Source organism: Aotus nancymaae, unplaced genomic scaffold (genome assembly GCF_030222135.1).
Source record: "Aotus nancymaae isolate 86718 unplaced genomic scaffold, 86718_ANA_hifiasm-v0.15.2.pri h1tg000036l, whole genome shotgun sequence".
Lineage (NCBI taxonomy): Eukaryota > Metazoa > Chordata > Mammalia > Primates > Aotidae > Aotus > Aotus nancymaae.
This window is the reverse complement of record NW_026988450.1, coordinates 68,950,466-68,965,764: the sequence shown is the minus strand read 5'-3', so window position 1 is coordinate 68,965,764 and position 15,299 is coordinate 68,950,466. Positions and strand designations below refer to the sequence as shown.

The window sequence follows — 15,299 nt, the reverse complement described above, 5'->3', positions numbered from 1 at the left end:
ATAGGGGCCATCCTTCTCTGAAGGAAAGGAAACCACTGCTGTAATATAATGAATCATGGTCCTGAAGCTTGTTAGATGGAATGGGGAAATTATGTAACAGTGCTCTTTAAATAGTTAATAGGTAAAATCAAATACCAGGGGCTTGAGTTCAGAAGAGTTGGAAATAATATGTAGAATGGCAAGTAAATAGTAGAGTACCAAGAATAAATTTACTGTCACATTTTTCCACCTATGGTAATAAAAACTGTCTTACCACCGAAAATCATCTAGGATACTATGATAAGCATTTGAAATCGTTACATTAAAATGTAAGATTCATGCCAACTAATGAATCCTAAAAAGCAGACGTTATATTCAAATGTATCCATTTACAGTATTCCACAAAAAGTAACACTAGTAAATTACAATAACCCCAATATTTCAATGATTATTAAAATAAATAATTTTGTAAAATGGAAATCTTTAAGCATCTAGCACTTTACTTCTTTCCTTTACTATGCTGTCTCTCATTTCTCATATCAGTCACCCCAGCAACTTAACCTATTTTTGTGTAATTTCACTCACAACTTGTTCTTTCTAAAATAAACATTTTGATAAATATATGTTTTGTCAATGTTCATTATTTCCTTGGTATATACATAGGAGTCATGTTTGTACTCTGTTTAACACAGCATTTTGGATGGCTTCTTGTGCAGGTCAACATTTAATAAGAGCATGTAGGTTCTTGATTTATTGCCATGAAAACTCATCCTTCAACTCTAATGTTAACAGGAGATACATTTGATAGCAATGCAGTTCTTTACTAACGTGGAAGAATCACATCAAATTTTCCTAAATAAATCACCTACAATTAGTTTCCAGAAAGAACTAACTCTATCTCTTCTACAATGCACCTAGAAAGGCATTTTGTCAAAAACAGTACAACTTACATAATTCAGTTTTGGCAAACTGACTGACTGTCAGTTTCTGCTTAATGATTTGAAAGGACAGTAGTCCAATAACCAAATAGATGAAAACATATACTTCTTTACTTTCTTGATTCCCACAACAAAAGATTATCAATCTTTCAAAGTTATGAGAAAAACAATTACTCCAAAATTATATAATTTTTATGTCATTAAAAGCATTAAGTCATTAAGACTTAGGTTTTCAAAGTTGCTCCTGAACATGCACATAAAGGCAATAATGTTCCAGAAATATTTCTGAGATATAGCTGCCTTCGAATAACTCCTTTCTGAAATTCACCTTTAAAGTCAATGTTTATCACAGTGTAATTCAAATCAAGCTTATAAAAGTGATCAAAGTGATTACAATTTTTAAGGTCTTTTGGAAGGTTTTCAAAATAATGAATTAACAATTAAAAAGACATTGGAGTAATGAGCAAATTATTCAGTTCTCACAAGTATTTGATGTCACAATTTTATGGGCAATTTTGTCAATGCCAGCAACATGCAGCATTTATTAACTGGTAACTTAGTGGAAATTGTCTTGGAAGTCAAATTAGTTGTAAATTATTCACAGAGACACTGAATTCTTACTTGGCAATGTCATAGTTCAAAAGCATTTTTATTACACTTTCCTGTTCTTCAGTTGCAAGGCCATGCTTTTTGCTACTATTAGGCATGCCTGGCGATGCTCATGCCAAGTAGTAGCAGTATCAAAACTAGAGTAAAACAGAAAAGAGAATTAAAAAAAAAAATTCGTAAGTCAAATTCCAATCTTTTATTAGAAAGTATTGCCCTTTGCATACCAAATAGAAGCCACTGACGTCTAGAGGGAATATGCAGAGTTTGCTTTTCTTATTCCTGTTTCTCTTATTTTCAATACCACAAAACAGTAGGATATTTGGGTACCATAAAAAGTGAAGATTAAGGCCAACAGACAAACATTGACATCAAACTTATAAATTTTCCCTGAGTAGTATAGGGCATCAATAACTAAGGAAATGAGACACGATTTTATTTGAAAGTAATTCTTAAAAAGTTAATTGGAAATTATAAGTTTCTAACCAACCCCTTTTGAATCGGTAAAGGTTGAAGATCTCCAACGGGTAATCCATCTGAGGTGAAGTACTTCAGCAATTCTTTAGCATCCAATAATGTGACTGAGTCCCGAGGAACCTCTTTGTGGCCAAGCAACTGTTCAGATGAATGAGGTAATGAACCAGTTCTGGGAAAATAATGTTATGCAGATTTATTAAAAGTGGATCCAATACAGAGAAAAGCCAGAGTCAAAAAGAAAAAAGTAAATTCGAATTCACCATAGTCAGGAAAAGGGGAAACCAGAAAAATACACCAAGAACACTGGAGAATTAAACATTTAGAAAAGACAGTAAAGTAAAATATTAGCAAATCATTTAGTTTCCAACTATATTTTTAAAAATCTTTAGATCACAATAAAACTTGCAGTTATCATGTCAACAAGTAGTATTTTAACTACTTAAAATAAATATAATTACATTATCTATTAATGATGGCCTACGATTCAGTGGTGTGAAGTTACCAATTCTATATAATTTAAATCTAAATTCTCTTATATGCTCTGAAATCTCACAGTACTTTAAATGTTTGACAGAAGAGACTGAATGTTCCAATTTTCCATGAACTTGAAAGATTACTTGAAGCACAACCATGAAATGAGACAATACTCAGAAATCTCCCCAAAGTCTCTTGTAGCCATGATTATGACATTATGAATAAGTACTGAATCATTATTATATACCTGAAATACATGCGGGACTTTGTATTTTTCAAACTACTTCACATATAATATATTCTTAATCCTCACAAATTCCTTTGAAAAAGATGGAATAGGTCTTATCTCAAAATGAAAACATAACTAAAAATAAGTACTTTGTAAAGTGAAAATCAGCATGCCAAGCTTAAAAAGCAATCATTATTCCTACTTTTCAAGTAAAGATGCGAATATACAAAAGGTTATATTGCAGACCCAGGGTGATACAGCTATTTAAAATGATAGAACTAGACTAAGTCCAAATTAGTTACTATTTCTGCTCTATCACTCTGTAAATAAGAAAAACTCACAGAAAGTTTTAAATACTGGAAAGTTAAAAAGAACGTAGTTTCAGTTAGCTGTTTCCAGTTAGAGGTTTCACTATGCACTGAATCACAGATCACCATAGCTCTGTTACCATAGCATAAATAAAATATTTCAACGTCTGCACAGAAAATTGATTTCCCAACTTTGTTAATCCAACTGTTTTCTGATGATTTTATCACTGAAATTAAGCATTTTTACTGATATCGACATGATTAAAATGTTGACATTATAGTTTTAAACATATTTCTATACATTAAAGATCAATAATATACTGACAGTGCCTCTTTCCTCTTCCTATTCCTTTGTTTTTAAACTGAAAATATTAATCTAATAAAAACAGTCAATAAAACACACAAATTTTCTCTGGACTTCATACTCCAGCAGGGTAGGAGCTATACAATGATTTTAATTTGTAAAGGTACAGAACCATGTTCCTTTCTCAGTGTCAGTGGTGATGGCCCAGAATAAAGCCCCCCGTAATTTAGTGCTGGGTGAAGCACCAATGCTTCTTGCCTGCTGATACCCTAAAGTATGCCCTAACTTGAAGACTAGCAAATATGCTCTACCCCAGATCTCACTTCTTCTAACATTAATATAAGTGAGAGACGTGGGGAACAGGACTACACCTATGGAAAAAAAAATACGGATGGGCGCAGTGGCTCAAGCCTGTAATCCCAGCACTTTGGGAGGCCGAGGCGGGTGGATCACAAGGTCAAGAGATCGAGACCATCCTGGTCAACATGGTGAAACCCCGTCTCTACTGAAAAAAAATACAAAAAAATTAGCTGGGCATGGTGGCGCGTGCCTGTAGTCCCAGCTACTCCGGAGGCTGAGGCAGGAGAATTGCTTGAACCCAGGAGGCAGAGGTTGTGGTGAGCCGAGATTGCGCCATTGCACTCCAGCCTGGGTAACAAGAGCGAAACTCCGTCTCAAAATAAATAAATAAATACATGCCAACTACGGTAGAAAGCAACATGGCCCTAAATTCTTAGTTATAAACAGACAATCAAGGACCACCAGACACTGGAGAAAAATTACACATAAGAGAAAAACACCAGAAGAACAAATAAACAGCTGCAAATGAAAATGAGACAATTAAAGAAACAGAGAAAACAAGTTTAAAGAAAATTCTAATTAATATCCTTATAGTATCATCTCAAGTCTCATTATTAATAAAAGAATGCTAGAAAAAATATGGCAGAAGAATAAGAGAAAATTATTAGAAATTTAAAATATGGCTATCAAAATTTTTAACAGAAAAGATGAAAACAAAGGTAAAGGGAATACCCCAGGACATACAGCAGAAAAGTTAAAAGAGTATTAAGAAAAAAATCAAATTAAAAAAAATCCAGAATGTTTTATATTAATTAAAACAGGTATTTCAGAGAGAAAAGAAAATGAAGGGAAGAATAGTATTGAAGAAATAATAAGATATGTCTCAGAGTCAAAAAAAGACAAAAGACTTGAATCTAAAACCTCTCATACCATGGCCTCTTGTAATTTCAAAACACTAAGGAAAACAGAAAATTGCAAAAGTTTTAGAGACAAAATAAAATACCTATTAAGGAATAAAAATCGATCTGGTATCAGACTTCTCTTTAAGATATGAAATCCAAGAAAATACAGAACTAATCTAAAATGTAATCAAAAGAAATACCAGGATAACAAATATGCAGGTAGAGTTAGTCAAATTAGAGTAGGAACTCAGAGAGAAGAAAAATAAAATTAAGAACTGTCTATTGCATAAGGTTTAGAGATAGAAGATAAAAAGGGAAGAAAAATAGGGGTGTTAATTACTCATCTTTCCCAGTGGGAAGTTATAAGATATCATTTAAAACTGGTGGGCAGGGCCGGGCGCGGTGGCTCACGCCTATAATCCCAGCACTTTGGGAGGCCGAGGCGGGTGTATCACGAGGTCAAGAGATCGAGACTATCCTGGTCAACAAGGTGAAACCCCGTCTCTACTAAAAATACAAAAATTAGCTGGGCATGGTGGTGCGCGCCTGTAGTCCCAGCTACTCGGGAGGCTGAGGCAGGAGAATTGCTTGAACCCAGGAGGCAGAGGTTGCGGTGAGCCGAGATCGCGCCATTGCACTCCGGCCTGGGTAACAAGAGCGAAACTCCGTCTCAAAAAAAAAAAAAAAAAAAAACTGGTGGGCAAGAAATTGAGGTTCACTAGTGATTAACCTGTTCTTTTCTCACTCTTCTTTCTTGTCTTCTTCAAACACCAAGGATTCTCAAGGAGTGGTCTTATCCTCCATTTCTTTTCTCCTCATGGTCTCACCATGTGATTCATCAACCATGTTTGGAAACCCCTACTGACGATAACTCCAAATTGAGTTCCAGATATTCCCACAGTCCACTTGTTATTTCCACTTGGATAATTCATAGATCAAACATACCATCCCTAAAGAAGTAGTCTTGATTTTTTCTCCCCAAAACTGTCTCACCCTGTTTCCACCCATCTATCCCAGAAGAACACCACTCACTTGATTGAAGCCAGAAATCTAAATGACCTTCAATGTTTTCTTTCCTTCTCTTTCACATCTAATGCATCATAAGAAGCTCTTCACTAGCTTATCATCAACATATCTCCCAAATTTGTTCCACTACTGCTCTAGTTTGAGATCGCCATCATCTCTCATTTAGCTTACAGAAAAGGCCACCTAACTGATCTTTCTGCTCTAATCTGTCTCTTCGGCCATTTATTTGCCACAAGAAAGCAAAATTTTCACAAAATCATATCCCATCACTCTTTCATATGAAATCCTTCCACCAATGCACTTACAATGAAATCCAAACTCTGTAGGAGGACCTATTTGGTCCTGTGTGACTGAATGTACTTCACCCATTTATTCATTAGGTCTCAGCTCAAATGTAACCTCCTCTAAGAGGTCTCCCTGACCACCCACCTCATTTAAGTGAGTACTGCCACTTGCTTCCCCACAACAAATAAAATTATACTCCCCCAGTCTTTTTATTTCATTCACTACACACAGAGTAATTTACAATTATTATATTTACTTGTCTGGTTACTTGTTTTGATTGCTTCTCTCATTAAAAGGTTAAGCTCTAGATGAGAGGGGCAGTGCACAGCTTGCTCTTCCTCATCTTCCCAGAGTCCAAAATATAGTTGGTACTCAGTAAATGTCTGTTTCATGTGTATGAAACAAAGTTATAGCAAGCATTAAAATACTATCCATGGAGGAGCTAAAACTAAAAATGTGATTTGTAATATTTGAGAGAAAAGTAATGTAAGAAACCTTAACTTCTCTTTTATTCCATCATTCCACAATTATGTACTGAGGACCTACTACTATGTACCGAACAAAAATAACAAAAACAAAACACAACAAAAATTCCGCCTCCTACAGTTCAATAATAGGTACTATATAAACATATATGAATGTAAAATAGGAAGAGATCAAAGTGGTTCAAATAAAGTGAGTACTTCTACTTGGTTTTACATGTTCTTGTAGTATGATTATCTTATATCTTCATATACTATTTTATATCTATGGGCTATGGTCTGGAAGGCTATACACCAAAACGTTCACTGTGATTACACAGACCTAGAAGGTACAAGTGCAGGTCAGACGAAGATGAGCATTTCTTTCCCTTTTTAATTAATATACTACTCTACTGATTAACTATTTACAGTAAGTATGTATTTCTTTTAGAATAAAACTATAAACTGCTTATATCTCATAATTTATTTTAAAAAAGAGTTCACTAAAAATGCTGAGCCATCACATGCTTTACTACAGATTCAAATATTACCTCATTTTTTGTTTAGCTTTTTCAAAAGTTTCCAAATTTTGAAGAACATGCCTTTCTGGCCATTCCAGAGGATTGGTTTCTGTTTGACTTGAGGAATTAGGTTCCACGGGACTAAAATCTAAAGTGAAAGAAATACACATAAGTCTGAAAAGTATTAACATCCTGAATTTTGCTAATAAAAATGTGTATTTATAGACACATACATACGTGTGTGTGTGTCTATAAACGCATACTTACCTTAGGCATTTATTAAAGACCTCTCTGATGGCCTAAGGTGTGCAAAAGGCCATAGAAATAAAAATGAAATATCATCGCATAATAAAAGTTACAAGCTAGAATCCACAAAATTGAATTAGCACTATTTAGGACTCCTATGGAATAAAAACATAACTTTGCTATTTTGGGTGAAAACAGTTCTATTATTTATTTATTTTTTATTTTTTATAATTTTCATAACTTTGAGCTTTAGGATGCGGAAAACAGTTTGAAATGAAAAGAAGGCAACTCTGTAGAGAATGTATTGGATATTCTGTGTGATTTTCATACTAAAATAGGAAGTAGCACAAGTAGACAAAAAATTACATCTTTTAAAAAGAGATTACCTTGTTCTCAAAGCTACAATAATAAGATAATAAATAAGTCATCATGTTCTGATGTTCTCTCTGAGAAACCAAGATCTTTAAACATACACACCTTCGAATCACTAACATTCAATGTTATTTTCTACGAATCAAATATTATGTGTAAAAGTGTGCTTATCTTTCTAGACAACATGGTGTAGTAAACTAATATTGAGATTGCTGATAATATTGGGATTTTCAACGAAAACCTAAAGGGACAGTTTCTATTCTTATTAGAAATTATTATTAATAGTATTAATATATTCAAACTGTTTTAACACTGACAAAATTACTAACTGTGATACTTTTTGGATTGCAAAACTATCTGGTTTTAGAAATGCTTTGGACACTGTTTTAATAAACTGATTGAAAATTATTGAACATTAGATATTTGACTATCAACATTTGAACAAACATACTCATTTTATATTTTTAAGAGGTCTTAGAAAATAATGATTTGGTAAAGAAATTTTATTTATTTATTTATTTTTCCCAGAGACAAGAGTCTCACACTGTTGCCCAGGCTGGAAAGCAGAGGCATGATCCTGGCTCACTGCAACCTCTGCCTCCTGGGTTCAAGCAATTCTCCTGGGATTACAGATATGTGCCACTATGCCCAGCTAATTTTTGTATTTTTAGGGGAGACAAGGTTTTGCCATGTTGGCCAGGCTGGTCTCGAACTTCTGGCCTCAAGTGATCCATCCACCTTGGCCTCCCAAAGTTCTGGGATTATAGGCGTGAGCCACCGTGCCCAGCCTGGTAAGGAATTTTTAAACAACAAACATAAATGAAAATGAATGCAAACTGCATCTTATTTTCCTTCTACTTATTAAACTATTTAACCTTGAATAGTTTAAAATATTTTCAATACCTATATTGAATTGCCCTCTCTAAACACCATCCAAATACAACACTTCCCATTTTTAAGTAAAGATGGTAAAATACTATTTTAAAGAGTAATAAGCTTTATAATAAAATAACATGCTTCTGAATGTTCATGTGGCTTTCCACTAAAAGTATAAAAAACAATCATTTACAGTTCTGCACAGCTTCATGCTAAGTTCATAAAATAATATAACCAATCTTAAATAACAGTAAACATTAAATGGTTCCTAAATATTACAATGTAATTAACTACTAACTCTACAACCTAAAAAATAAATTACATAGGCTAAATATTAAGAAATAGGTGGGAAAACATTCATATGTGTCATGTCTTTGGTGGAATCATTTAATACAATTCTTACAGTAAAATAAAACACAATATTTCATTTATGTGGCAGTCAGAACACTGGGCTATGCTGACAGCCAAAAAGCACAAAGGCTCTCTGAGAAACCAAGAACACTTCTTTAAAAAAAAAAAAAATCATTTTGTAGGAGAAACAGAAATAGAACAATAGAACCAACACAATAGGGGAAATAGGAAAAACTGACCCATAAAATCATGAATCACAGCAAACAAAAAGAGATGACAATAAGTGGTTAATGAATTGAGGCCATTATAACCTTACATACTTAAATATGAACAAGTCATAAGGAAATGTTATATTGTAAATGAATAAAGCAAGAATTATAAATAAATGCCAGAAGATGTCTTCTAAGTATGTGAAATAATAAAATAATGATCTTACAAAGGAAAATTTGTTTATGCAGTGTGTTGATGTGTCCAATGGTCCCATGCAAAGGGGACAGTTACTGTAGTTACTGTATTATGAATTCAGTTATCACATTTGACTATGTCAAAGTCTTTAGCAACTTTGTGACAATGTGTAAATAAATGGTTATATTAGGCATTTTCTACATACTGACTTGTCATTTGTTACACATGCTAGAGTTTTTACCAAAAAATGAGCAGATTAAACAACTTTATTAATTACCAGTAACTCCTAATGTGTATGCTTGCAAATGAGTCCAAATACGATATCTAATTGACCTTAGTGTTTCTTTCATTATGTTACTTACATGTAGATGTATTTATTCAACTCAAAGCTACAAAAGATGTTAAAAATCACAATTTCATTCTTAGGAGTCATGTTCAAATGTATAATCTGTCAGATTTCAGTCCAGGTTCTAAAAATCTTCCAAATTTCTTTCATTTGTTAAACAAATACAAACTTAAAATGTGATCTAATAATATGAAGAAAAATTACAGGGAGAGAGTATAACGGAAAACAGTTGAAACTGGGGAAGGTCTGGGAAAGCCTCTTTGAGAAAGTGACATTTAAATCAAGATCTGAAGAATGATCATCAGTTAATCCGGTAAAGGCTGGGAAAAAAGAATTCCAGGCAGAGGGCACTGCATCTATAAAGTTCCTGAGGCAGAAAGAAATGTGACATGTCCGAGGAAAGGAAGGACTTCCTGTAGTAAAAAGGAAACAGAAATGTACTAGTACTAGAATAAGCACAAAGTCAGATATCATTTAAGGTTGTTACAAACCATATGAAGAATGATGCATTCTATGTGCAATTAGAAGCAATCAAGAAGGTCTGGGCAACGGAGTGACATAATCTGACTATAGATTATGTCAATCCTTTGCTCAAACCTTTTAGATTTTAAGATGAGCACTCCTGCAGCTCAGTGTGTCAAATGTTCTTTGTATAGGTGACTCTAAGATGTATATCCTTAAACTTATATTAAAAACTTATATAAAAGTCCTAGCAATTATTTGAGCCCTTTCTAACTTTCAACCCTTGTCTCCCGTACAAATCCTCTGGTAAGGCAATCTTTCTCTTGATCTCAGTTTGCCTTTTTTTTACTTCCATGACCCTGAATATGGTGCTTCTACCTGGCAAATCTCATCTTCTCCTCTCTATCTACATCTTATGCATCATTCAAGACTTACGTCGACTCCCTTGACTCCTAATCAGCCTTCATGACTATTCTATCCTACCTATACTTCTCTTCTCAAAATTCATATTTATTTAACCTACTTTATACCAGGTAACTGCCTAAGCAATTTAATCTTCATAATAACCTATGTCATCTATAACTTAAAGATAAAGAAAGTGAGGCACAAAGATGTCAGAAAACATGCCCAAGGTCACAGTGCAAGTAAGCTGCTAGTCTTGCTCCAGATCCCATGCTATAACCATGGAGCCATGGTCTCTCATTTACTGAACACATCCCCCATTTACAAGTAATCTAATAATGTCTCTAGCACCTTTCAGATTACTCTGTATGCTATTTAACTTGGGTACTGACATGCAATTGTAATAATAATGATAATACAAACAACATCTGTTTTGGTACTTGTATTCAAAGTGTTTTACATGTATCAACTCATTTGATCCTCATAATAACCCTGCAAATCCTCACAATAATCCTAATAAGTGGGCTATATTATTATTCCCATTTTAAACAGGAGGTAACAGGTGGAGTTGAATAATTTGACTAAGGACATTTAGCTAGCAAGTAACAAAAGTGAGATATGAACCTTGACAGTTTAGCTCCACGGCCTGTGTCCTCAAATAAGATTATTCAAATTCTTCACAATACTAGAACTCAGGAAAGCAGAAAGAAATACAACTAAATATTGAAATGATTTCCAGCTGTCTCAGTGAAGTTTGAATGTTCCTGCCCTAACGAATGTTAAATGTGCATCATCTTATCCTATGTACCTTTACCTCTGTTAAATTTACTACGTAGATTTGGCTTTCCATATATGAAAATGTAGCTTAATAGAAATTCACACATTCCAGCAACTTAGTAAGACTAAATAGAGGGATCATCTTAAAATGCTTCTTCCTCTGCCCAAAAACAATTACACTGAACATACAATGAAAAAAGTTACTAGAAAGTTTATAATGTTTAAATAATCAGTAATACAGTTCATCACCTATATATACATACTTGCATATACTTAAGCATCTAACATTATTTAAATTTGTGAAATACATTTTGATTTGACCAATACATTTTCTAAGTTTTAATAATAAATAACTGTCATAGCTGCCACACACACACACATGAAGAACTAAAATTTAAAGTAATAAAAAACTTACCATTTAATATATTGAAGGTTTTTATTTTGTTCATCTTTCTTAGACTCATTTTAGGAATCATAGCATCAAAATAATCTAAAAACTGTTTCCTTGTGAGTACTAACAGACTTTTTAGTTCAGCAACAGTAACTGTTTCAGGCTGCTTTGCCAACTTTCTCCTTTCTAAAAGAAAAATCAATACAATTGACTGTTATTTTTAAGCCTCTTTGGAGCTCATCTATTACTCTTTTGTGGAAAATATCCTCAGAATTAAAACAAGTGAATTTCTCCAGTAAATCAACATTCCTGTTTTCAGGAACATAGACCTGCTTTAACTTTAATCCTATTTGTAGATAATGGGAGAATTTCCAGTTACGTGAGATAAACAGAAGTAATCCATTAATACTAAAAGTTGATAAGAGATAAAGGCAGGTTTACAAAAGTCTTCAGAAATATACTGCAGAGCATTAAAATGGTCTTATGTTCATGTTTATGTAGAAATAAAATGTTAGACTTTCAGTTAAATATGGTAGCTTGGCCACTTCTGTCTCTTTTCCTCAAAACCTAAAATCACAACAAAGAAATAAAAAGGAAGAACAAAAAAAGGAATGATAAATAATGACATTTTTCAACAAATTTTGGAAGACAAAAATGACAGCAGAGAGGTAACTGAGTCTGCAGAGCAGAGGAAGAGCCACCTTGGCTGCCTGCAGAGAAGCATTACCAAGGAGTGCAAGGTAGCTGGTGGTGAGATGCTGGACTGAAACAGGACTGGATGTAGCGCAAACAGTTAGAACTCCAGGTCCTTCCCCCATCCAACCCCCTATCCCTCATAGCCAGGCAACACTGCTTGCATTTTCTCTTTTTTTGGTATGCAACATCAGGTATATGAAAAGATAGTATTGAGACTGGGGTTAAAACTTAAGAGGTTAAGTAAAAATCTATTCACTGAAAGGTTGGACTCCAAATCCTAATACCAGAAAGCTAACAGCCACAAATGCCCCACTGGAAATATCAAAGGATTCTCCTTTGGTTAAACTGAATCCTGTCAGAGAAAAGAACTCTAGATACCAACACTGGGGTGGAGTTAGGGGTAGAAGCTTATGAACAAAATGTTGAATTGTCACTCTGCCATACTATAGTGAAGCTTGACAGATATTATGTTAGAAGTAAGCATAAAAAACTTCCATTTCAAAATAGGATGGAAAGAAAAGAATCTCCAGACATTGAAGGAAAGGTATTGAGGGGAGAGGCAGTTCTTTATTTCCCTGTGCAAAGATCTGACTCAGTGAACACTTTGAGCGTCCCTCTTCCTTTCCCATCACTCACTGAGCTAGTCATGAACAAGCCACACTCTGATAGATTCTTCCTCTCTGACTTTCATCTGAGTGAGCAAGTCTTCAGCATGTATGTTCTCTGCAGACTTCTGCCACAGGATTGGTCTGCAGTTGCCTAGCTCTGACAGCCATTCAGTGGCAAAGTTCAATGCTGGGTGTATGTATGAGAAGGCCAATATGGCCATAGATCTAAAAAGCCATATCCTGTAATACAACTTTTATCTATAATTTATCTCCATCTGTATGTTACTTACATTTATTTTTCAGTTGGTTCCAATGTTGGGAGAAGTGGGTACAATTCATTGAAAATCCCAAACTAGAAAACATTCAACAGAGAGACTAAGGCAAACAAACAGAAAAAAAGAGAATTCAGCAGAAACAAAAGCACTGTAGAGAACAAAACAAAGTTTGCTATAATTTTCTCATAGATATATGAGAAGATACTGCACCCATGAAACAAGTACAGGATGCTTTGATAAAGAAAAAAAAAATCAATGAACAAAAAATGACTCTAAGCACACAAGAAATCAAAGTTCAAAAATTCCATAGAAGAGCTGCAAAATAAAATAGAAGATATCCCCCCAAAACTAGAAAAGATAATATGAAACTAGGAAAGGAAATCAGGCATTTGATCCAGAAAATTCAGTATCTAACAAGAGCTCCAAAGAGAGGGGGAGAGAGAATGGGAGGAAGAAAATTATTAAAAGGACAAAAGAATTTCAGATTTCAAGATACAACTCTTCCATTTAAATGGCCAATCAAGTACACAGTTCATTAAATGGGGCCGGTGGGGAAGAGGGGAAAGAAAAACACAATATGACTCAAAGTAAACCTTCTAGAGATAAAGATTCTGGAGACAAAAAGTGGGTAAAAACCAAATAAACCAAAATCAGATCACCACAAAGAATAGCAATTGTATTTGACTTCTCAATAGAAACATAGCAAAGTAGAAGACAATGAAGTAGTATCACTGAAATTCTGAGGGTAAATGATTTTCAATCTAGAATTTTATTAGTGAAGTAATTAAATTTTCAGACATGCAAGAACTTGAAAAAAAACTTATGACCCACGAACTTTTACTCAAAAAAGTGACTAGAAGAAGTGCACCAACTGAACAAAGGAATAATCCAAGAAAAAGGAGGATAAGAGGTCTAGGAAAAAGAACATTCCAAAAGAAGTAGAAGGAGAAATCTTCAAGATATTAGCAAGTCTAACAAGCAATCGGTCCACAGTTGAGCAAAATATGAAACACTCCAGGAAAGAAATTAATTGAGAAATAAAAAAGAATTGATGTGTCTGTACACACAATGAATGTTAATGATAGGAGAGCGGAAGAAATGTTGGAGCCTCTGGAAAAACACAACAAAGTTTTGTCCATACAGAAGAGCAGGCAAATTAAAAAGAAGGTGATTATCAACCATAAGAAAACAAAGAATTACATAAGAAAAGAGAGATGGAATCATTATCATTTATTACATGGCTCAGCAGCAAACTTATTTATAAAACTATAATAATGTTAAGCTAACTACTGATTTAAACAAAATTCATGAGTTCACTGTAAGAGGCACAAAGAGAAAGTGAAGATTATTTGGGAAAGTAAAGTTTTTATCTTCCATAGTTAGATGTTAAGATAATGCCTGAAACTGGTAAATCAAGAAATAGCAGCATACATACATACATTATTTGGAAAAATGGGAGGAAATGGCAAGGGTCCTCCTGGAAGAGCTGAGGATAGCTGTCTAGGAACACAGGGACTGAAAGATGGGGAAGCATGGGTAGAGCATTGTTGTTGGCCACTTGAAGCTTTTTCAGTATCATTTGATTTTTCAAACTGGTAAAATGAAACTGGTAAATCAAGAAATAGCAGCATACATACATACATTACTTGGAAAACAGGAGGAAATGCCAGGGGTCCTCCTGGAAGAGCTGAGGATAGCTGTCTATGAACACAGGGACTGAAAGATGGGGAAGCATGGGTAGAGCACTGCTGTTGGCCACTTGAAGCTTTTTCAGTATCATTTGATTAACCACGTACTACTTTGATAAAAAATATTTCATTTTAAAACACTTCTAGACTAGTAACATTTTCTTCCACAATAAATAGTAACCTATAAATTCATAAAGAATTCAGTGCAACACACATTTATTAATTTTAAGAGTTTACTGCTTAAAAGGCACTACATTGTGTTGTTAAACACAGGATTAAAGCATGATCACATTACACTACCTGAGGTCAGCATATAAATAATGCAAGGGAGTAGAATAAGAAGGAGGCAACAGTATCAAAGTTCTACTTTAGAACATCAGCTTCATGATACAAGCCTCTGTAAAATCCTACGTCACCAATGTGGACATTGGTATGGTCTTTCCAGATCTGACCAAGATAACTAATGTGGTTTCCACAATCAAGAACATTAGTAAGAGCAAAATGAGAGCTGTAATACATTCTGCTTCAATTACATTCTTTTAGTGAGAAAATCATAAGCCTCATTGTCTCTTTCTGCAGGCTGCTGGGAGCCAT

The 15,299-nt window shown here is 34.2% G+C and overlaps 1 protein-coding gene across 2 annotated transcripts in view; it reads right to left on the bottom strand.

Moving 5' to 3' along the window:
- MTBP (MDM2 binding protein) overlaps nt 1–15,299 on the bottom strand; it is a 77,739-nt gene that overhangs the window by 14,267 nt on the left and 48,173 nt on the right. For both annotated transcript variants that reach the window (XR_010345614.1, XM_021671272.2), the window contains exons 14-16: nt 11,463–11,624; nt 6,841–6,958; nt 2,014–2,169 (exon numbers count right to left, since the gene is read on the bottom strand). Coding sequence is in view for 1 of the 2 variants with exons in the window: in XM_021671272.2 (XP_021526947.2) it covers nt 2,014–2,169; nt 6,841–6,958; nt 11,463–11,624 (436 nt within the window). In the remaining variant the exon portion in view is untranslated. The remainder of the gene's footprint in view (nt 1–2,013; nt 2,170–6,840; nt 6,959–11,462; nt 11,625–15,299) is intronic.